Raw genomic sequence first — 24,237 nt, forward strand, 5'->3', positions numbered from 1 at the left:
GCCCCTACAAAGGGAGCCTTAAACCAACCCCCCGAACTAATTTTGAAAAAAAAAGAATAAATAAGTAAAAAAAAAAATATCGACATCGCCCGATATGCCCGTATTGATATTTTGAACCTTTATTACATAATGTGAACAGTGAAACCTGATACATCTTGTGATGACAACTGGCTTCCTGTTTTTAAAAGATCTTTCATTGCAGAGCCAAATTTCAAATTAGCGATATGATATGTATTTGGATGTGTAAAAATGCATTGATATGTTGATTTCTTGTTAAATTTGTGATATTTTTACTTGTAATAGTAGATCCATGGATTTTTCAAAAAATTAAAAAAAGTCAATTTATAAAACAATTCCTAATTATATGTTTTAATGGTTTTTTTATGGTAAGTAAAATTTGTGAGATTGATATGCAAATGATCCATCAGTCATTGATAAGCATATATTTCTAGAAAGAAAGAAAAAAAACAGGACTTGATAGATGATGATCCCAGATAGGTTCAAAGCAAATAAATGAGCGAAATCAATTTGTTTCTTCTATTTCCACCTGATCACCACCGCTTTGAGAAGACTTGTGGCTATAGACCATCAATGCTGCTGTTAAGTGTTCCTGTACACAAGAACAGCTACAACTATAGAAACGATAGCCCAAAGGGCACCATTCCTAGACATCCCAAATTCCTTCCATGTTAAAGGCCTAGTGACCTGAACAAATACCTTCTCAAATTGTTCCTTCATTTCTTCCATTGTCCCTGAGTTATCAATCACAATATCTGCTTTTGTCCTTTTCAAATCTAGTGCCATCTGAGCATTGGTTCTGTTTATGGCTTGTTCTTCCGATATTCCATCCCTATTCATGAGTCGCTGAAGCTGCGTCTCAGGATTGATCCATACGACAATTATAGGTTTTGTCCATCGGTCCATCTTAGCCTCAAATAGCAGTGGCACATCAAGAACAATAACCTCGGAGCCTTTCATCCATAACTTCACAATTTCCCAAAATATGCCAGAGGAAATAAATGGAGCCAGTAACCTGCGTCAAGTTAAAAACAAAAGTTTCAGAACTAACCTTAGATGTCTTCCAACCGATTATCTGATAAGTGACTTGATCTTTAGGCACAGCATAGTTTTGTGAGACCTCAAAAACATCTTTCACGAAAAATTATTGTTCAAGAGAGTAGCATCAAAGTAATTTGGAGTATGCAAGGGGACTTGGCTTTGAGTGAATAACAGTGTTGCCTGGACAAACATAGCAATTGGATTCCAACACATGTCCAGGGGTCTAACTCAGCAAAATAAAAAAAAAAAAAATCAAGTCACAAATATGTATACAGAAAAGTAAATACAATTAAAATAAACCATATATTTTTGAATTGTAACACCATATGCCTACAGAAAAAAAGGTCTCTTGTTACTTAACTTCTGTAGGAAAAATGGCATTCATTATGTACATTGACGGTTTAATGTCATATCCATTGGAGTCTTGGAATCAGACACATGTCTGACATAGACCCTTCAACCATTTAGGGGAGTCCATGCAACATTGAGAAGAACAATTTTCAGAACTTTAGTGCCCATTTGATATTCCATGAAATGCATAATTTATGTTCACTACAGGAAATCTAAGGTACCTGAGGAAGAACATAATGAATGGCTAATGTTACATCTGAGAAAGATTTGAGCTCTTTCCAGGGTATCTCCTACCAACACTTGCATGCTGAGTGATCATAAGCATCCAGTTATACCCTTTTTTCCACTTCTGTTTCTTTTTCCTATTTTTACACTTCCAATGATTGTGATAAATGTTGCAGTCATCTATTCAGGCTTGTCTATGATGTAGTTGATATTCTTGGTGGAACCAATGGTTGTTTTGTTGTGGCGCAATGCCCTAAATAGAAGAAATCCTCTGGTTCAAATGTATACAATTTCTTTCCATGCAGCACAGCATGTTTGACTTAGGTTTTGCAAGCAAAAGTTCCAAATTTCCTAGAACTGTAGCTTGTCTGCAATTCAAATACAGAAAATCAACCATACCGGTTAAGAAGTTGGCGCTTTGCAGGGTCAGAGAAGACAATTTGCCCTAGACGTGCCCTATCAACTTCTCCATTGCCCAGTAAAATATCTTCCCCAAATGCTGCAACAACCCTTTTCCAACCACCAGTTCCTTTCCGCAGTACTTCCTTTGAGCAAGCAAAGTGCAGATATCCAGCATAAATAACAGAAGATAAAACTAGATACTAATTGAATAACCATTAGCTAAGATTAATGGAGACAGACACAAATATCATGTTTCAACAGACATTAAATGCCAAGACAAATCACCACACCCACCAATAGAGATACTTGTTTTAGAGCATTCAATGTCCAAGAATGTTTAACACATGGCCATTGGCACTACCATGTCTCAGAAATCATAGAGTACTGGGCATGGCCAAAAGTTGGCATTGCTTGAATTTATGAAATCTCTCTTCTTCCTAATAATAGAGACGTGCAAAAATTGGGAGAACCTAAAATATCAGAAGACAGAATTTTTAAGTAAAATATACATTTGATCATTTGATACACAACAGCATAATACTGATAAAAAAGCAAAGGAATTATATACAAAGAACATCAGAAAGATCAAAAAGGGGGCATTGCCTAATGCAGTGGTAAAATCTTGGGCGACAAACGTGAGAATGTGGGTTTGAGTCTGACAACAGCCACTTTGTGAAAAAATGACTTCGAAGCGTAGGTCCGTATCCATACTGCCCCTCCCAAGACCAGCATTGGGTAATGTCCATAGCATCAGAAAAATATCAAAATTCAAATTTTGATGGTTAGATCATAAAAAGGCCTTGTCATAGATCATCATTGTCATCTGTCTCCTCTAAACTTTTTCTAGTTTATTTAAGGCAAATGCCTTCTATACTGCCCCTCCCAAGACCCTGGACAGCAAGGACCAGCATTGGGTAATGTCCATAACATCAGAAAGATCAAAATTCAAATTTTGATGGTTAGATCATAAAAAGGCCTTGTCATAGATCATCATTGTCATCTGTCTCCTTTAAACTTTTTCTAGTTTATTGAAGGCAAATGCCTTCTGTTAAAGAATTAGTTTTCATCTTTATTCTGTCTATACAGGGCTTACATTGGTCTCCACATAGGGGAAGAAAAGGACTCCAACTATATATTTTAGTTTATTGGTTGTGACCTGTGAGCTGTGACTACTATACCTGGTTAAGACATCTAGTGCCTGCCATGGTGTTGGAACAGCCATATACTACAAAGCAGCTGTAGAGGCACCAAATTTCTGAGAGACAAAATTAGTCACTATATCTCTAAGTATAGATATTAATATAGTACTTGAAGGCCAATACCTATTAGCAAAATCAAGGTCTCATCATACTTGGAGGAATTTTCGGGCTAGGATGCCTGTGTATGTATTTTGTGTTCCCTTATGGTTTCCCCTTGAAACATGTTCTAATCACATAAACTACTTTTTCCACTTTATCTTTGTTGTTTTGCATTCTCCTATTATTATTCTTATAGTTTACTGCAACAAATATAATTAAAAGTTGGAAATTTGTCCATTGGCTAGGCACATGTACAAAACCAAAGTTACACAGTAAACAAATAAAAGAATGCAGTTGAAACCCAAATGCTCTAAATTTATTGTCATATTGTCATAAACTTGATATAGGAATCTAGAGTTCTTTTTCACCTAGTGAGAATTCTAATGCCTAAAAGGAATGCCAGATTTATTATCTTGACCCTACAATGTCAGAGGCTTTTATGATGGAAATAGGAGGCCATTTCTGAAAGCTGAAGAATACAATTGATAATCCAACTCAGACCCTACAAGGAACTTTGTCACCTTTGGTTAATAACACCATAAAGTTCAAATTCAACATAACCATAGGATTTTGCCAAATCAATTTTTGTCCCTCCACCACCAGCATAGTTTTCAAGGCGCCAAGGCAAGGCTAGGCGACAGGGGGGTGCCTAGTCACCTAGTTGCCTAGGCGATGGATTTCTTTTAAGTAAAAACATGTATCCTAGGGTAGTTCCCTAGGTTCCATAATCATATGTCCTTAATAAATATCCATAATTTCCATAAGTATAAACTTCATGTTAAAGTATAGAAAATCAACATGTTCCAACATATTCATGAGAAGAAAAAGAAGAAAGAAAAGAAAATTAGAAAAACATAGGGGTTGAACCCCTATTTCTGTTATAGGAAAAGAAGATAAGAAAAGGTGGAAGAAGAAGAAAAAAAATATTATATAAAAACACAAAATTAGTAAAGAAAAAGAAGAAAATGTGTTGATTGGACAACATTTTATGTTTTTTCTTACTTATTGGTTCAGGTTTTGAAGTCTTTGAGGGTTCAATACAGCATTTAGCAATGTTTGTGTTGATTAAACCCTAACAAATAAGAAAATAGCAAAAAGAAATTAGTATATAAACATACAAAATGAATATTTTAGTTTAAAAATGCCTATTTTATAATTATAACCTCAAAAAATTAATAACATAAAAGTTTGTTATAACACACTATAGAAAATTGCTTGGCGATTAGGCAAGGTGAGACTCCAAGGGCACCTTGTCGCCTAGGCATCGCCTTGTCAACTATGACCACCAGTGTGTCTTTAATGATCAAGATGGCTTACCAACTTGGCACTTTAGTGGACCTATTAGGACACTAACCCCTTATTGGTTCAAGGATCACGAAAAGATTATGATCCCTTGAACAAGGCTTGGAAATTCAGTTGATGCAATTAGGTGCAAAAGAGTCAACTTAGATCCAAGGAAGTTGGAGAACTATATAAAAGAGATGACAAATATTCTGAATTCATTATAAACAGTTATGCGATGGATTTGGAGAGATAAAAATGCATTGAATGACAGATCAACAAGGAGGTGTGTAGGTGGGTCTTTCCATATAGCAAAAGCTCTATACCATCCCAAGTTCTATGATTGTTGAAAAGGCTGTAACATTACATTTTACATTTTATAGCTGTCCACCTTGCCTGCCCTTTTCTTACCAAAGGAAAACAACATCCTTAGTGACAATGGGAATACCAGTACCCCAGAGACTACACATAAAATACAAAAGAATACTAAATAGAGCACCCTTTTACAATATTGACATAGGTTCTTAAATATCAATGGATATGGTGTTTGATTAAAGCTTACTGGTGAGTGTAGTACAAGATTGCTAAGGTTATTCTGTAGTGGCAGGGAGCCAGGCATTCAGGAAATTTCTGGACAGAACTACAATAATGGCTGAGATTGCCAAGGTATTTCCAAGGAGCTTTAGGAAGCAACATTTGGTAACCAAAAGCCAATGATAAGAAGAAATCCCCAAAAGGCAATAAAGTATTTATAAATATAAGAAAGCACTTCCATGGCATGTTAGAATATTAACAGTTGGTTGTAGGAATTGTGAATCTCAATTCTCAATTTTACAAAACCGCATACAAAGGACAAACATAAAATGCAAGGCCAAACTCATAGCCAATGAACTAGCTAGACTAGCTTCACATATTAATAGATAAGCTGCAACAAAATTCCTCAATCAGATACAAAGACTCTTTGCATAAAGATGTAGGAGGAAGAACTAGATGAAAGAATGGTAGGATCCATCTAATGGACGCCAAAAGGATTGCGGAATGGGTGGACGAATTTCAAAAATTTTCCTACCTTCTTCCAACTGGGAATCATATTCCCTAAATTAGAATACAGTATTCAAGGATCATACTTGAACCATAATCGAACCAAATCTGAACCAAAAGGAAATAGAGGAATTATACCTGATCCAGAGAAGCAATATCTCCCAAAGCTGGTGTTCACGCCCAAAAAGGACACCAAGATCCGCTCCTGCTGAAGATGACACAGCTGTATGTGGAACGGAACCAGTAGAGTGCATCCTACACACTGGATCCTTCGCAAGAATCCTCTGGAAACTCTGAGCACCAAATCTTTTTCAGTCTTTTCTGCAAAACTGATGACAAGAACTGATTTCTTGATTTCTTGATTCTTCAAAGATCAAATCTTGTCAGAAAGAGTGGGGCGGCTGGAGGAGATCTCCTGAGACGAAGATGGCTGAATTGCTTCTCTTCTCTCTGGAATGTGTATGAGATCCTATCTCAATTCGTAGGATGATTTCTTGCCAAAAACCCTTAGGTTCGAAATCTAATTCTGTTCACTTAGGGTTTCTCCTCTTTTCTTCTTGATTAAGAAACCTCCTAATTAGGAGTTATCCCAATCCAAATCAGTATTTGGATAGGGGATGATCTTAATCTTATCTGCAGATTAAGTTAGCTTACTCCTGATCTTATCAGGAGGTTACCAGATTTAAATCTGATTTGAATTTGGTCTTCCAAAGTGGATAAGGTTAAAGGCCCAATCCTTTTGCTAACTTTAATCCCAGATTCGCCCCATAGATGGGTGATCATATCAGCCCAGCTCGAAATGAGCTTTTGGCCCATTAAGTATTCAATGCTTAACTAGTCTCCAATCTGCTGCCCAGTTGGGCTTCTTTGTATGGCGTGGGACCCAAGCATTGATCTACACACCAGCCACATGGGTTCGACCCAGCCTTTATCACAAGGCCCAACCAAATTCATTGAAAGAGCTCAGTGAACCCCTGAGCCTATCACATGGACCCTATGGGCCCAACACTTACATTAAGTGGTCCTTGGGCCAAGCCATCTTATAAAAAACCCAGGGACTGTGGGCAGGTGCAAGATTAACCCATCAAGTACTATCCTAAATGGTCTTACACTTAACCTCTCAACCTTTAATGATCAAGCACTGCCCGACAAGAGAGGACCTCTCCCTCAACTGTAAGGAACAATGCCGCACTCTCCACTCACATGGATCCCGGGAATTAAAACAAAATTCCAACGATTGAAATCAACTGCCGGCAGTTTGGTTTCCATCATAGAGAGTGCATTCCCGATCATTACCATTGTCCGACAAAGGGGCTGATCCTGTCACTATGATCACCCACTCAGATGAATTCTCAGACTGTCCCAACATGCCTAGGTTTTGACTCCCGCTAAGGATCTCATTGATTGGCATATCAAAGACAACCCGATCCGACACCTAGTGAAGTATCATAATCGAGTCTAGGGGTCAGGTGTAACTTTCCAGTTTTGCCCATCTGTCTCCAAGGTACAGGGCAATACTGGAAATCTGGTCCGGTTCAAGGATTCGAGTAATCCCATACTACATGTGCCTTGGGTCTTACCCTGGTGGCCGAGACAGGCCATTCCAACACTTGGCGGCACACCAATATCAGCCTTGGCAGGATAAATCTCCCCAGACTTATCCAATGGCTGTGAACATTTAAAACTAACACGTGTCTCATCAAGTGCCCAATTTTAGGGTCTTACACAGAATTATACCAAACAACATGAATCAAACATGCAATTTATTTATTTACACTAAATGTCAAAAGTACATCAAATCGGATTGAAGCTAAGGGCATACAAAACTGTCTAACACTAGATCCAGACAGTTACTTGCTCATGATCTTGCTGATTAGCAAGCATGCTCATCCTTTTGATGCCAGGAGGGAGGGAGATACCATTCGAAAGAACTGTACATTCTAACATCCCCTCTGCCACTCCCAACCCTATTGTTTCATAAAATATCAAATTAAGAAGCACAGTACTTTCTTTGCAACAAGGGTTTGTTGCTTTGTGCAAAATAATAAATTCTTGGGCCAAACAAGCATGAGAACTCAGGTTCAAGTCTGAGATTGGGCACTTGATGTTAAATGTTAGATCCATATCATTATCACAAAATAAAAAAAAAAAAAAGTTAGGTCCATATCCAGTTCATCAATCCTAGTACAAAAGATGGTCAAGAGGCCTAGGACCAGTTTAAGTAATTACCTTTACTACTTTGCAAGTAGAATTATCATCTGGTTTTGCCAAATGCAGGGAACCAAATTTTGTGTTGGTCCCGTTGGATAAGTTGGCCACTCAAAGATCCAGAGGAACATAATTATGTCTAAGCACACCAAAAAATACACAACATATGGGCAGGTCCTAAGAATTGGATCTAGCTTTGCATAGGGAGAGAAGATGGAGCACTTTCATGCAACCCAGAACACATGTTCCGATCAATAAGTTGAGAATGAACATGCACACTCAACTACTCAAATCAAAGATCAAATTTATGAGTAGAATTAAGAAATGAAATGAAAGAAAAGAATAATTTAGCCACACATATCTCAAGGTCAAGTGAAATTGAATCAATGCTATGAACTAAATTTTACATAAAGAGCTTGAAATATATCTTGAGTTAAACTCTCGAACTGTTGAAAATAGTAAACTGATCAAAGAAAACTGTTGAAAACAGTAAAGACATGATAGAAATATCTACATATCCACATACACAAATGGATCATTGAAAAGAGAGGGGGAAAAGGAAAAGAAAAAAAACAGATAGATAGATACATACACGAGCAACAAGGTCAGCATCAACCACAGGAATGCCTTTGCCCTTGAACAGATTGGAGACTGTACTCTTCCCGGATGCAATTCCTCCTGTCAGTCCCACAATCCTCATTTTCTTTCCTCAGTTGGATATCTACAAATTCTGCCCAATCCCTACCAGTAAATCAACAGGTTATTTTGTATCCCAAGAACCTTAAGCATATGCCTTGTATAAACTCATCCAAGTGAGGTTACTCGACAACCTGGAAAGTAATCATGGCAATTATAGCCTATAGGCCAATTAAGCACTCTAACTAAGAGGCTGCCCGATTTCATTTTCTAAATTTACTTGTAAACTATGCTGTACAAGGAAAATGTTATGTCAAAACAGTTAAGAAAACTCATAAATTTGAGTTATTCACATAGATTAAGAAATAAGAGTTTACATATCATGATTTTTCCCCTTCTTTAAAATATATAAGTGCCAATAATTTAACAAAGGAAATGGCATTAAACAAAATGGAATGGTGAAACAGGATTCATGTAGCTAACCCCATATAGTGAGTGTTAGCAAACAGCTCTCTTGGGTTGATTTGGAGTCGTCACCCATCATTTGAAGGAAATGGAGGTAATGAGACCTCTGAGAATGATTTTCGAAAATATTTTCATTTGATAGTGACTCCAAACCCAAGGTACCGACTAAACCAATCTAGGTAAGATACAGATGGGAGGTGGAAAGGGTTAGCTACCCCTTTCCCAAGTCCATAGATGGGGTCCGCATGGAATTCTTCAATTAACTAAGAGCATACAAGCATTAGCACAAACAAGCAATTCTTCAATTAACTAAGACCATATTTTTTTTGATAAATGAATTAACTAAGAACATATTAATAATAAATAAAGCAAAACAAGACAAGAACAAACCAACACAAGAGAGTCCCCCTATCTTTTTATTATTTTTTATTTAATATTACTATACAATATGTATATATATATATATCTTCATTTTTATTATTCATTATTTATTATTTTCTCTTTTTTATTTAATTTTATCAATTATTTATTTTATTATTGTTTTCCTATGGAACCCTATTTGTATATTTATTGATTATTTATTTTATTGGATTAGCGGCATTTAGGGGTGTTCACAGTTCGGTTAACTGAACCGTGGGGCATTTTTTTGGACCGAACCGGTAGTACCGGTTTTTGGAAAACCGGTAACCGGAACTGAACCAAAACTAGTCGGTTAACCAGTTCGGTTCACCGGTTTTTCGATTTTTTAGTTTTAACAATATATATTATAAAAATATATAATAAAAAATTATAAATATATAATATTATATTTTAATAATAAATAATAATATAATATATATTTATATCTATAATGCATATTTATTAATTTATAATATATAAAAATATAATATATAAAAATATAATATATATGTTATATAATATACATAAATATATATAATATATAGAAATACATGTATACCAGTCGGTTCGGTTAACCACTGGTTTTTTATATTGGTTAACCAAAACCAACCGGTACCTTCAGTTTTTTAAAAACATCAAACCAAAACCGAACCGACCAATCCAGTTAACCAATTTTCCGATTCGATTTCAGTCAGTTTTTTCGGTCGGTTCGGTTTTTCGGTCTTTTTTGCTCACCCCTAACGGCATTAGCCATTTATTTATTCTATTTTTATCACATATATTCTTATTATCATTATTTTTATTTATTATTTTTTATTGTAGTAGAAAGGTGCTGAAATAAAAATCTGTAAAAGAAAAGAATTAAAGAATATTTCTTGAAGAAGAAGAAGAGAAGAAAGGAGAGAAGGAAGATAAGAGATTTGAGAGAGAAAAGAGAGCAATGATGCTGGCCACCCTCTTCACTATTATTTATAGTCTGAAATAATAAAGAGTACAAAGACAAGTATGCCCTTGTAGGGTGGCCAACACATAAAAAAACATAAAACAATTAAAATAACTACTCAAAAATGACCCAACAAGAGTGCTATGGTCCCCAGTTCCTATCTAAACAATAAATAATCAAAAACTACCACTATAGACTACACTATTTGTCCAAAACCTCAACACTCCCCTTCAAGTTGGGAGTAAATGTCAAACATTCCCAACTTGCTTAGATTGTGCATTCAAGCTTATTCTTTGCAACCCCTTTGGTGAAGACATCAGCCAATTGTAGTTCAAAGGAGACATAAGGCAAGCAGACTTCTCCAGTTGCCACCCTTTCTCTTATGAAGTGCCCATCAACCTCAGTGTGTTTAGTCTTGTCATGCTGAATTGGTTTGTGAGCAATATTGATTGCAGCTTAGTTGTCACAATATAACATCATGGACTACTTAGCTTTTATTCCAATCTCACTCAATAGAGATCTCACCCAAAGTAGTTCTAAAACACAATGAGCTATAGATCTATATTCAGCCTCGGCACTTTATCTAGCCACAACTGACTATTTTTTACTCTTCCATGAGACCAAGTTTCCTCCCACAAAAGTGCACCCTTGACGTAGATCTCCTATCATCTAAGCAATCTGCCCAATCTACATCTGTGTAGGACTCCAGCTTTAAATTTTCATGGTCTGAGAAAATAATCCCTCTACCAAGATGCTTCTTCAGGTATGCAAGTATCCTCTCAATGGCTTCCTAGTGTTGAACCCAAGGAGCATGCATATACTAACTCACAACACTAGCAACATAGGAGATGCATGGATGGGTCATACATAAATATAGTAGCCAACCTACCATCCTCTAATATCTTCCCACATCCTTAACCAACTCATCATCCAAAGCATTAATTCTATGATTTGGGTCAATAGCAGTATCAGTTGGTTTAGTTCCTAGCTTCCCAGTCTCCTGTAGTAAGTCCAACACATACTTCCTTTGAGAGATGAAAATCCCATACTTGGATCTTGCAACTTCAATCCCTAGAAAGTATTTCAATTCACCTAAATCCTTGATCTAAAACTCTTGTTGTAGTGACTTCTTGAGTGCATCAATCTCTTTTAGATCATTTCCTGTAACAACTATACCATCTACATATACAACCAATACTAACAAGAGTGTCTCTCTCCTTTTTACAAAGAGAGTATGGTCGGGTTGAGTTTGTGTGTACCCAAAACGGATAACTGCTCCTCTGAACCTGTCAAACCATGTGACTGTTTCAAGCCATATAATGACTATTGATAAGAACCCCATACATTAGTATGAACAATATCAAAAGCAAAGGAACTTCTTTTATTACTTGGTTTAAAAGAATGTCTACAATGTTTTCCCAACTAACAACTTTCACATTCCAAACTAGACAACTGAACAAACTCAAACAACTTTTGAAACAAAAGTTCAATGAAATGAAAGAAAGATAACTCAAACGATTATGCCAATGCATAATTTGACTCATGGCTCTGATCCACTACTACTATTGCTACTAACATGATGGTTCTGATGTCTCGGAATCTCATCCAGAAGGTAGACTTCGTTCGCATCACGACCACTCCCAATCGTCCTCTTTGATTCTAGATCCTACAAAACACAATTACCAAGAAGAAAGGTCACTAAGCAGTTCAATTTTTTTGTCAAAGAGCTTACTGAAAGAAGATTAGTGTGGAGTTTAGGGACATATAAGACAAATGATAAAGTAATGTCATTAGTCACTCTAATTGTCCATTTCCCAGCAATGGGAATATGCGAACCATCTGCTGTAGAGACTATATCTCTACCAGAGCACAACTGGTAAGAACTAAAGAGGGTAGATATATTGGTCATGTGCTCAGATGCTCCTGAGTCCATAATCTAGGGAGGTCCCACCTTACCTGAGGTGGATGCATGATTTGTAGTTGTATATGAACTACCAGTATGAGCAAAGGAAGTAGTATGGTTGGCTCCTGCATTGTTCTGCCCATTTGAAGAACTAGAACTGGTTGAATCCTTCTTACTCATAAGTTGTCCATACTTTTCCAATTCAATCCTCACAGTTGTTGTTGCAATGGACTCCAAATCAGCCTAGGAGAGGGGTCCTAAAGGGTATCCTATAGTTGCCATATTTGCATTTTCCTTCTTGTTCTTGATTTGAACTGGTACGAGATGAGGGCAAAGCTTCCAACAGGTGTTTCCGGTCTGCTTAGTCTTCTTGCAATAGTCACACACCAAATCCCTCTTGTCCTCCTTCCTAGCCTCACTATCCTCGTCTCCCCCTGTCTCCATTTGGCTTAGATTTAATTGTACTAACCATAGCTGATTGATCAATCCTAGAGACAAAGGCATAAGCTTAAGAAAGAGTCACACCTTCTTTAGAAAGGAGACGTTGCCTGACAATGTCAAATTCAGGGTTCAACCCAACCAAGAACTCAAAAACCCTATTCTTTTCTACCAACCCCTGATAGGTTGTTGCATCCTTCATTCTCTTCCAAACCACAGTTTCAAAGTGGTCGATCTCCTGCCAAAGGGTTTTCAACATGGAGAAATAAGTGGCAAGAGGTATATCTCCCTGTTTTGTACTAATCACCCGATTCCTTAACTGATAGGCTCTAGCTACATTTTGTTTTCAGGAATAGGTTTTAGTCACTCCATCCCAAATCTCCTTTGCAGTAGCCCACAAAAAATTTTTACCAATGTAAGGTAACATAGAGCTACACATCCAGGTTATCACCATGTAATTTTCTTGTACCCACAAGGAGGGATTTGTATCAGGTTTCTTCTCAAACTCAATGATGTACCCCAGTTTCCCACGAGCACCAATGACCATCTTGGCCAATTGTGCCCATTCTAGATAATTTGTACCATCAAACTTCAATATAGTAATAATTCCACAACCAAAAATATCACTACTACCTCCAACACCCAGACCCATGTTATTGGTGGACTTCTGCCCGATACTCCAACTCTCCATTTTTACTTTAAATAGTTCAAAAGCAAAAAAAAAAAAAAACTGGGTGGAGAGACTCCGAGATCAAATCGATCTCACACGCAAAGGTAACAAACCTTTCCGAAAGAAGAAAACCCTATCTAGAGAGAAATCTCTCTCCTCTCACTGGAGAGAAAAGTGAATCAACCACTCTAGAAGGCCCAGAAAATTCCAAAGACCTAATCGCCCCCTACAGAATACCTAGAGAAGTCCAACAATACCTGAGTGCCCAAGATTATATCACAATTGAAGAGTCCAACTTGACTAAGACTCTTCCCCGCACTCCAGTTCTTCCTGATTTTGATGCCAAAACATAGATCACCCTCCTGATGACTAGATTACACCAAAAAATCCAAGAACTAGGCAATCTGGAGTAGATCGACCAACCCTTTATCTCCTCATGCAATCAGCTGATCTATAACTGTATGAAAAAACTTCAAGAAACCTTAACCTTGCTCTAATACCAAGTAGAAAGGTGCTGAAATAAAAATCTATAAAAGAAAAGAATATTTCTTGAAGAAGAAGAGAAGGAAGAAAAGAGATTTGAGAGAAAAAAGAGAGCAATGATGTTGGCCGCCCTCTTCACTATTATTTATAGTCTGAAATAATAAAGAGTACAAAGACAAATATGCCCTTATAGGGCGGCTAACACATAAAACAATTAAAATAATTGCTAAAAAAGGACCCAACAAGAGGGTTGTGGTCCCCACTTCCTATCTAAATAAATAATAAAAAAACTACTACTATAGACTACACGATTTGTCTAAAACCTCAACAATTGTTATTGCTTTTAATTTAATTTTTTACTTTTTTATTACTTTTATTGTTGTTCCTTTTTTATGGCTTATTCCCCTCCCTTTAGATATTGCCTATTTGTGAATACACATTGATTACCCGAACACACTTAAAGGAAACAAAATCTCGACAAGCCATGAATTGTTTTATAAACATTAGATAGCATCAAATAATGGATGGATGAAATCTCTCTTCTGTGAATGATCATCCCGATTTGTTACAGAACATAAATACATGACTGTTAATCAAGTTAGAATTCCTAACTCACACCCAAACAACAATGTTTCTTCACTAAACAGCAACAATAATGGATTGCTTGGTTAACATTGAACGACAGAACTTGAACTCATTGCAACTGATATCTTTATGATGTTAACTGACCGAAAAGAGAGAGAGAGAGAGAGGCTTACCAGAGATGTGGCAATCATCGCAATAGAGTATACCCAATGTAATAAAGAACAACGGATGGATGTTTCTTTTGGTGTGAGCCTTCGCTGAAATTCTCAATAGTAATGATTCAATGCTGCAGTAGATGGAAGTGAATTTGTTCTTGAAAACTCTCTATGATCAATGACGAACAAAGGAGGAGTTATTGGAGTTACAGGGATCACAGACGGGAACGATGATTCGGATGACGATTAGTGATAGGGAGTTGATGTGAACAGAGGGAGAATGGTAGTAGCAGGCGATATGAGTGGTCGAGCTATAGGGGAGAAGAAAAACAATTCTATCGCCGCCACTGATCTGGGTTGGAGCAGCAGGCGGAGAAGAGGGAGGTGTCAAAGTTGAATGGGGCTGAAGGGCAACTGCATTATTGCAGAGATGGAGAAAATAAAAATGGCAAATTTATTAGAGTACACCTAACAAAACATCCTACTCTTTCTTAGCTCCCTTATGACGGTTTATACGAGATAACACGTGTTTGATTTAATTTTAAATTATATCCAAAATATCCATTCTAGCAAAGATCACCGTCTTCTCCATTCAAATCAACGGCGATGACTAACTTTCCATCATCCTCCTTTCGACCTCTCTATTTTACGGTGCATTAACGGCCACCACTGGTTCACTTTTCTTCTCCTACTAATTTAAGATTCTAAGGCCTCAAAGTCGAAAGACAAAATGAGTAGAAATGTACCTCCACTAACGAATTTCAAGTTTGACTTGCCCTACCCAGCAGTTCTGAGCCCATTTTTACAAGTCTACAACCTGTGGAAGTTTCCCTTTTACCTCACTGACCAAACATCACTTCAAAGCCATCACCCTCCCCAAAGTACCCCAGTACCCCACTCCCTTACATGGATTCTAACACTAGCAATCATTATCTTCATTGGCACTTCACCTTCTTTCGAGAAACCAAAGAGCTTGAAGATCACTAGCAACAATGTAGGCTCCCTCTCCCTCTCCCTCTCCCTCCCCCTCCCCCCCATCAACACTTTCAATGAATACAGCGGAGGAAGAAGGGAAACCTCCACAGGTTGTAGACTTGTAGAAATGGGCTCAGAGCTGCTGGGTAGGGCAAGCCAGACTTGAAATTCGATAGTCGGAGGTACATTTATGCTCATTTTGTCTTTTGACTTTGAGGCCTTAGAATCCTGAATTAGTAGGAGAAGAAAAATGAATCAGTGGTGGTCATTAATGCACCGTAAAATAGAGAGAGGTCGAAAGGAGGATGATGGAAAGTTAGTCGCCGTCAATGATTTGAATAGAGAATATGGTGATCTTTGCTAGAATGGATATTTTGGGTATAATTTAAAATTAAATCAAACACGTGGTATTACGTGTAAAGCGTCATAATAGAGCTAAGAAAGAGTAGGATGTTTTGTTAGGTATACTCTAATAAATTTTCCCTTTTTATTTTCTCCATCCCTGCAATAATACAATGGCCCTTCAGCCCCATTCAACTTCGACACCTCCCTCTTCTCCGCCTGCTACTCCAACCCAGATCAGCGGCGGCGATAGAATTGTTTTTCTTCTCTCCTGTAGCTCGATCACTCCTATCGCCTACTACTACCATTCTCCCTCTATTCACATCAACTCCCTATCACTAATCGTCATTCGAATCATCATTCCTCTCTGTGGCCCCTGTAACTCCGACAACTCCTTTGTTCGTAATTGATCATAGAGAATTGACGCGAAGGCTCACACCAAAAGAAACATCCGCCCGTTGTTCCTTATTACATTGGATATACTCTAGTACGACGATTGTCGCATCACACCAAAAGAAACATCCTCCCTCCCTCCCTCTTTTCGATCAGTTAACATCATAAAGATATCAGTTGCAATGAGTTCAAGTTCTGTTGTTCAATGTTAATCAAGAAATCCATTATTGTTGTTGTTTGGCAAAGAAACATTGTTGTTTGGGTGTGAGTCAGGAATTCTAACTTGATTAACAGTCATGTATTTATGTTCTGTAACAAATCGAAATGATCATTCACAAAAGGGAGATTTCATTCATCCATTATTTGATGCTATCTAATGTTTGTAAAACAATTCATGGCCTGTCGAGATTTTGTTTCTTTTAAGTGTGTTCAGATAATCACTGTTATTCACAAATAGGCAATATCTAAAGGGAGGGGAATAAGCCATAAAAAAGGAACAACAATAAAAATAATAATAAATTAAAAAATTAAATTAAAAGTAATAACAATTGTTGAGGTTTTAGACAAATCGTGTAGTCTATAGTGGTAGTTTTTTTATTATTTATTATTTAGATAGAAAGTGGGGACCACAACACTCTTGTTGGGTGCTTTTTTAGCAATTATTGTAATTGTTTTATGTTGTTTTATGTGTTAGCTGCCCTATAAGGGCATATTTGTCTTTGTACTCTATTATTTCAGACTATAAATAATAGTGAAGAGGGCGGCTAGCATCATTGCTCTCTCTTCTCTCTCAAATCTCTTCTCTACAACCTATGGAGGTTTCCCTTCTACCTCACCGATCAAACATCACTTCAAAGCCATCACCCTCTCCAAAGTACCCCAGTACCCCACTCACCTACATGGATTCTAACACTAGCAATCATTATCTTCATCGCCACTTCACCTTCTTCCGAGAAACCAAAGAGCTTGAAGATCACCAGCAACAATGTAGGCTCCCTCCCCCCCCCCTCTATCAACACTTTCAACGAAGAGGACGGAGGAAGAAGATCACTGTCATTGTTGGAAGTTGTAGTGGCGGCAGTGATTTTGGTTGTTCCATAAACAGAGGTGAAGGGGTGGAGGAAGAAGAAGATCATCGCCTATGAGCGTCGAAAAAACAACTCACTTGCCACTTAGGCTGGAAATAGAATCGCTACCCATTAAGTGAATGAAAAGGCGGTGATGGGACCTTTGGGATTTCTATCGGAAAGCGCTTTAGATTTATTAGTAACTCTGAAGCCCGAAGCACCGACTAACCAGTCCGGGTAAGACTCGGATGGGAGAGGGAAGGGGTTAGGCACCCCTCTCCCAGGTCCAATAGGTGGGGCCCACATGGTATTCCAAATAAGCACAAACACGAAATATGCAAGCAAGTAATTAAACTAGAGAATCAACCCAACTTACAAATATCTCTTTTTTTTTATTTCAGATTTTATTGTTGTTTCACTTTTCAGGGATTTATCCTCCCCCCTTGTTAACTAAGTATGCATGAATGTAGAAAAATTAATCTACCCACTTCACATCTACTATCAAGTTTCTTAATTGCTTCATTTATTTTTCTCCTTTTTTTTTATTTCTTATTATTATTTTTATCTTTTATTTTATTTATTATCTTTTATTGGTTAACAATTCTCTTCAGTCATTCACCTTTAATGCTGCTATGTATCAATTCTTCCCTGATTTAAATCATGTCATGTAGCCCTAGAAATTTGATATTCTTCTGCCACAGTCCCTAGGAAATCATCTCTGACAGCTCTTCAGTTTGAGCAACAGTGAACAACCTTTTCATGTCTGAACGAAACTACAATTGAGATCAAGCTTCACACAGTCTAATTTCGAATCACTCGACAAGTTCAACAAACAACAAATAATGAAATGGTAATGCAAAATAAACAACACTGAAATTTGAAATTCATTAATGTCACCATTCAAGTTTAAATCTCATCTCTATGAAAATAAAGGCATAATGAGAAAGAGTAGAAACAATCAAAGTGGACATCTCTTGCAAAACAAAAAAAAAAACGATAGATGATCTCTACAGCATGGAATGATAATGTCATGGCAGATCTAAACTGGTTTTAGACTTCACAGAACCAGTTCGGTAGGATCTTCACCGCTAGCTTCGGCTACCCAATTTTTGCTATTATTCAATAGTGATCCAAATATTAAACTAGTAAACCTAACCACTACAGCAGTGTGGAGTGACTACAGTGTCGGATTTGTCCTAGGATTGGGTGCCGCAATGGGATTTCGAGTTACCTTCGTTGTAGGTTGCTTTCTTCGAATTGAAATGCCGGATCGGCTTGTGACCAAGAGGTTCGACGGTGGAGATATCGACTCAAATGCTAATGCGTTCAAACGAGGAATAGAAGTTTGGGCCGTTGCTATCGTCTGCTCATCCCAGCCATACACGAAGGTGGAAACAGGGGATCGATGATGTGCTAGACCGAAATCGCCTGGTATAAGTAACAATAACAGAGGAACAATGAAAACGGAGGGGTTAATGAGGTAAAACGGACGAGAGAAAGTAGATCGCCGCTGCTGTGAGTTGCAGCAGCGGTGACAGAAACACAGAGAGCGAACGGGGGAAGTGAAGAAGAAGAAGAAGAAGAAGAAGAAGAAGAAGAGAAGAAGAAGAAAGGAGAGAGAGGAGATCGAGTGATGTGAGGAGGGAAGGGCAGATTTGTTGCTTATCTTTCTTGCCGCCGCTTTGAGAGAGGAGATCGAGTGATGTGAGGAGGGAAGGGCAGATTTGTTGCTTATCTTTCTTGCCGCCGCTTTGTTTGAGTTCGGCTTCGGTCAAAGCGTGATGTTCGAACATTACGAGAGAATGACACGCGTCCATAAACGCGTGTGCATTCCTCATTCATGCGGGAATGATAAACGGGCGTTTAACATGAACGCCTTTAGGTATCCCTCATTCAAAGTATTTTTGTAAAAAACCTTTTCTTCTCTTTTTTTTTCGTGTATCTCCATTTTTCACCCAAACTTTTCGTTATGCTATTCTCTCCAATCGGCGACCGGTGATAGAGGTTTAATGTTTTGCTCCTTACGGTCGTTCATCTACAGCCGACACCCCAAAAGGTAAAGGCATCACTGGCAAAGGCAAACTTCTTCCGATGATCTGTGACAGGTTTAGTGCTTTTCTCCCTGCAATGGTTCATCTGCAATTGAAACCCCAAAAGGTAAAAGGCATCAACGACTTCATCTGCAACGGTTACATTTTACTTTGGTATATTTTAGAACAGAACAATAATAAAATCATTTCTGGGTTAATTTTTTTCTCTTACATAAAATTATTTCTGGGTTATTTTTTTTCTTCTCTTATTTAAAATCATTTCTGGATTAATTTGTCTATGGGTTATTTTTTTCTCTTATAAAATCATTTATGGGTTTTAATTTGTTTCTGAGTTTTTTTTTTTCTCTTATGTAAAGTCATTTATGGGTTAATTATTTTTTCTTCTCTTATGTAAAATCATTTCTGGGTTTGTTGAATTGCTTAATTTGTTTGTGGTTTTATTATTGCTAAATGCTTATTGCTTAATTTGCCATCTATCAGGCAATGTGTTACAGAGTGCCAAATAGGAACTTTGGCTTTGGTTGACAGCCATATGCCAAGCATGTTACCAACTTCCTTTGGGAAAGTTAAAGCCAATCAAGTATTGTGAACAGCGATCTGAATTTTGGGTGCTATAATAGTATAATGACAGAGGACGAGCTCCAATGCCATCATATTCATTGTTACTTGATCGTTTCGATATTGATGCAAATTTTTATACCCCTGATCATGAAAGTAACTGACAGATGCAATAAGATCATAAATTCTAAGAGGTGGATGTCCAGGCAGCAACATACTGAAAATCTATCTCTGAGATAGTCTGATCTGGTCGTGTGTGCAGATATCAATGAGCTACACGATAAAGCGAAGCGAAAGCAAGTTGATGGATGGGGTGAGCAAGTGCAGAGAGGATATGAGTTCATATAACAAGAATGCACTATGATGGACTAAAATTCCAGAACTTGTCTGAATATTATCTAACTAATGAGTAATAAATAGGGTAGTGAACTCATGAATCATGACTTAATGAGAGATCAGATAATTGAATCATCGTTCTTTTTTCCCCTCATTTTTTCTCTAATAAATTTCATGGTCCCTAAAATTCTGAAACGGAAGATAATCACCCTGTTTCAGGCTTTCAGCACACGTTGTTTAGAGTTAAGGCGCTACATGAAATGAAATGATTTTTATTCCTATACCCCATAGATTCACTATCGAAGATGGATCCTCTGATGACTGGTAACAGAACCGTGCGATGAAATTAGTTCAGATTTTAGATTTGTTTGAAACTGAAGAACATTACGATTTTCCTTACTGGTACCCTAACAAGGTCTCAATGTATAGAACTACTCATTCATATCTAATACCCTGCGCTTCCACTCCTTCAGTGGGGACCTCGTTGATCCACATTAACGCATTATCAAGACTTGTTTTGTCCAAAACCCAGAACTATTGAATAAAGTCCATTAGCCAACTGCTAAACCAATCATGCTCTTTCAATCAATCCATCAGAACCTTTGAAGGAGTGCAATTTATAAAAAGTTTTTGGACCTATGAGATCCAATCAATCTCTACAGGCGAAGGAATCAGGCCAGCTATTCTTTACCCAAGTTCTCAAAATCAAATTATTCAGTTACAACTTACAAGGAACAACTTGTAAAAAAAAATAACAGTAATATATATAATAATAAGTGGTAAAACAGATCCAGATTTGGCTCTACTTCTCAATAATCTATACAACATCTACAAGGAAAACCAAGCATAGAAATAGCACCCAACTCTGCATTTGTGGTTTGAGCCCAAATGAAGCACGGAGTACCACGTTGTCGATCACAGGATCACAAAACACAAAATCTCTTGTCTGACTCGTGGTTAGGCTAACGAAGCTGATGTCTGTTAGAGCTGAATCTGCCTTGAAAGTCATGAGGAAGCTTTGGGCCAAGCCGGTTCCATTGGTCTGCATCGTGAAGTTCATTGACGTAGATCCTGCTTGTGCCCTCACAATGAAATCTCCCACACAAGCATCTCCAAGTACAAATTCCAAGTTATAGGTCGTACCCTTATTGAGCTCTGTTGTTGTTTGTATCCCAGCTGAAGCTTCCAAAACAAGCTCAACTGCAGCTTTGCCTTGTGGAACTTGGTAGTTTTTGGAGTCTATGTATTTCACTGTCCCTATCACAAACCATTGTTGTAATGCTGATAGAGTGAGACTTGGTTCTGCATCAAGTAGAATCCCCTCAGTGGAATCATTGGGGAAAGCTGGTCCCACTTCAAATCCACCATTGAGCAGCAGGTTGTCTGAATCACCCCACCATTGAATACCATAAATTGTACAGGTGACGTTAGAGATAAATATAGATGGATCATATCATATAACAATAGGTGGTTTGAAATTAATATGATGTTTAGGGCTTGTTCTTTTCTTCTTAACTCTTATCTCTTTATAGGAATCTTATAACTTCAATGGACATTCTTTTTTTTTGGAATTTGAGAGTGGGGAATTCAACAAACCCACAAATGATTTTACATAAGAGAAGAAAAAAAATTAACCCAGAAATAATTTTACATAAGAGAAAAAAATAACCCAGAAACAAATTAACCCAAAAATGATTTTATAAGAGAAAAAAAAAACCCAGAAATGATTTTACATAAGAGAAAAAAATTAACCCAAAAATGATTTTATTATTGTTTTGTTCTAAGATATACCAAAGTAAAATGTAGCCGTTGATGCCCACTACAGATGATAGCTGTTGTAGATGAAGTTGTAGAAGCACAAAGTTGCAGATGAAGCTGTTGATGCCTTTTGCCTTTTGGGGTTTCAGTTGCAGATGAACCACCACAGGGAGAAAAGCACTAAACTTTTGTCGCCAGTCGCCAAAAGAAGCTTGCCTTATGATAAGGGCTATAGCTTAGGCCTGGGCCTGGCTCGGCCCTGGGTTCCAAGCCTGAAGCATAATCCCTAGCCCAGGTTTATACGAGCCCGGGCCGGGTCGAGCCTGATTCCGGGCCAATGTCACTCGCATATAAAATATTACATATCTATATATTAAATGACATAACATGTGTATAAACTTATTTTATACATTATATAATATAAAATATTACATATAATATAAAGGAAAAATTCCCGAATGTACCTTGTATTTTAGGTCAAGCGCCACTTTAATATCCAAATTTTAAAAATTTTGCGACAATTTACTACCCACTGTCATTTATGCATATCACGTGACCTCACGTCAGATTTAAAAAAATTTAAAATGTCAAAAATACCCTTACAAAACACACTGTTCATAGTTTATACGCACCTGACACCTCCCTCAATTCCAACAACAGCAATGACCCATCTTCATTCTCGGCTAGGGAAGAGCACCTGGAAACACCCGAACCAAATCGATGACGTCTCCTCCTCCAACGCCGATGGGATCTTCCCCTTACTCTTTCAGCCACCTGAGGTCTTTCTCTCCCCTCTTGAGCCCCAAGATCAGAACCGTCACCGCCCGCCTTTAGCTGCCCTGAACCTTTAAATTCTTCTTCCATTTCAATCCAACGGAGCCCTAAAGAATGTCTCAAGACCAGCGACTCCAGACCTTCTACCACGAAGCTAACAACGAAGGGTTTCCCAAGAACTTCCACTGTTAGAGCCTTGAGTATCTCATGCGGTGCTCCTGCCCAGATCAGTAGCTTCACGGCCTCGAGGTCCCTCCAGTAGAGGTTCTCCTCTACTACTCTGACGAAACCCGTAGCGGCATTTCCCAACTCCCTGAGCGTTTCCAAACACCAGGCATGAAGCAGGAGTCCAAACGCTCTTACCCTCCACCTCCGAGTTCCTTTGCACCTACAATTCCTCCCAAGGATTGGCGACCACCGAAACAGAGACAACTTCTTTCCTCCTATTGGGTATGGGCTCTGTTCGTAAATGAGTGTTTAGCGCCTTGGACGTTACCAAGGCTAGCTGATAGGGAGAACAAACTGGAGAAGGCAAGAGAGAACGGAGACCGTTGGAGAGTGGAAAGCCAAGGTCTACGAATAGTGGTGATGAACAATGCGGGAACAGGGTTCAGCACCAACGACTCCAAACGCTCCAAGCTCAAGAGAGTTGATTCGATGGTCCAACTTCCGCTCCAACTTGGTGACGGTGATCAGATTTGCCGCCGCTCTGCTTCTCTGTGAAGAAGATGAACAGTTCAATCTGGTGAACAGTTCAACTTGGTGACGGTGTTCATCTTCTTCATAGAGAAGTAGAGCGGCGGCAGATTTGAACCCGTTCTGCATCGAGTTGACTCTCTCTGCTTCTTTGCCGCCGCTCTGCTTCTTTGTGAAGAAGATGAACAATGCGGGAACAGTGGCGGTGAACAGTGTTCATAGACTGGAACCACACTGTTTTCTTTCTCGGGATTTGAACCATTTGTGTCTTTTTCCATAACACTTAGCGATGAATTAACGCCAAGTAATATATTGCAAAATTAAAGTTCAGTACTACATTGTCACATCTTGGGTACTAAATTAAAGTTCTGGCCAGAATTTTTCCTCACATGTCATGTTATAAAATTTATATACAAAATATATAATATAATGTAAAATAACATTATACATAAAATGTGTAATCTTAAATATATGCGGGTCGGGTTGGGCTTGAAGTATTAAGCTTAAGCCCGACCCTAAAATTTGTGGGCATGGTGTGGGCTCGGGCCTAGGCCGGGCTTGTATGGGTCGGGCTAGACCAGGCTGAAATGATCACCCCTAGGAAGAGAGTGAATAGTTTGTCCTTCAAAAATTTTCAGATTAGGGCGAATCACAGTTTTGGTTAAATTTATATGGGAGGTAGGGGTATTTTTGTAAATTGAGAAAAGTTTGGTCAAAACGGGTCAAAGGGTGGTCAAACCGGGGT

At 38.0% G+C, this 24,237-nt stretch overlaps 2 protein-coding genes across 3 annotated transcripts; both read right to left on the reverse strand.

Annotated features, from left to right (window-relative positions):
- Positions 1-411: 411 nt before the first annotated feature.
- Positions 412-19,021, reverse strand: LOC104606123 (dephospho-CoA kinase). Of its 2 annotated transcripts, none has more exons than XM_088904378.1 (4): positions 18,551-19,021; positions 8,458-8,606; positions 2,035-2,180; positions 412-1,033 (listed from the first exon to the last, which is right to left on the reverse strand). In XM_088904378.1, the coding sequence occupies exons 2-4, from the start codon at positions 8,563-8,565 to the stop codon at positions 601-603; spliced, it is 687 nt and encodes a 228-aa protein (XP_088760504.1). In that variant the 5' UTR covers positions 8,566-8,606; positions 18,551-19,021; the 3' UTR covers positions 412-600. The 2 variants fall into 2 exon arrangements, with proteins under 2 accessions (XP_088760504.1, XP_088760505.1); XM_088904379.1 differs by having other exon boundaries at positions 8,458-8,695; positions 18,551-19,020.
- A 1,909-nt stretch (positions 19,022-20,930) lies between these two features.
- LOC148800791 (protein TEEBE-like) lies at positions 20,931-23,729 on the reverse strand. Its single transcript, XM_088904377.1, has 2 exons — positions 22,655-23,729; positions 20,931-21,647 (listed from the first exon to the last, which is right to left on the reverse strand). Exons 1-2 carry the CDS (start codon positions 22,884-22,886, stop codon positions 21,082-21,084), a joined length of 798 nt encoding a protein of 265 aa, XP_088760503.1. The 5' UTR covers positions 22,887-23,729; the 3' UTR covers positions 20,931-21,081.
- Between the last annotated feature and the right edge of the window lie 508 nt (positions 23,730-24,237).

The sequence above is a fragment of the Nelumbo nucifera genome, chromosome 4, assembly GCF_055504915.1.
Source record: "Nelumbo nucifera cultivar China Antique chromosome 4, China Antique-T2T, whole genome shotgun sequence".
NCBI lineage: Eukaryota > Viridiplantae > Streptophyta > Magnoliopsida > Proteales > Nelumbonaceae > Nelumbo > Nelumbo nucifera.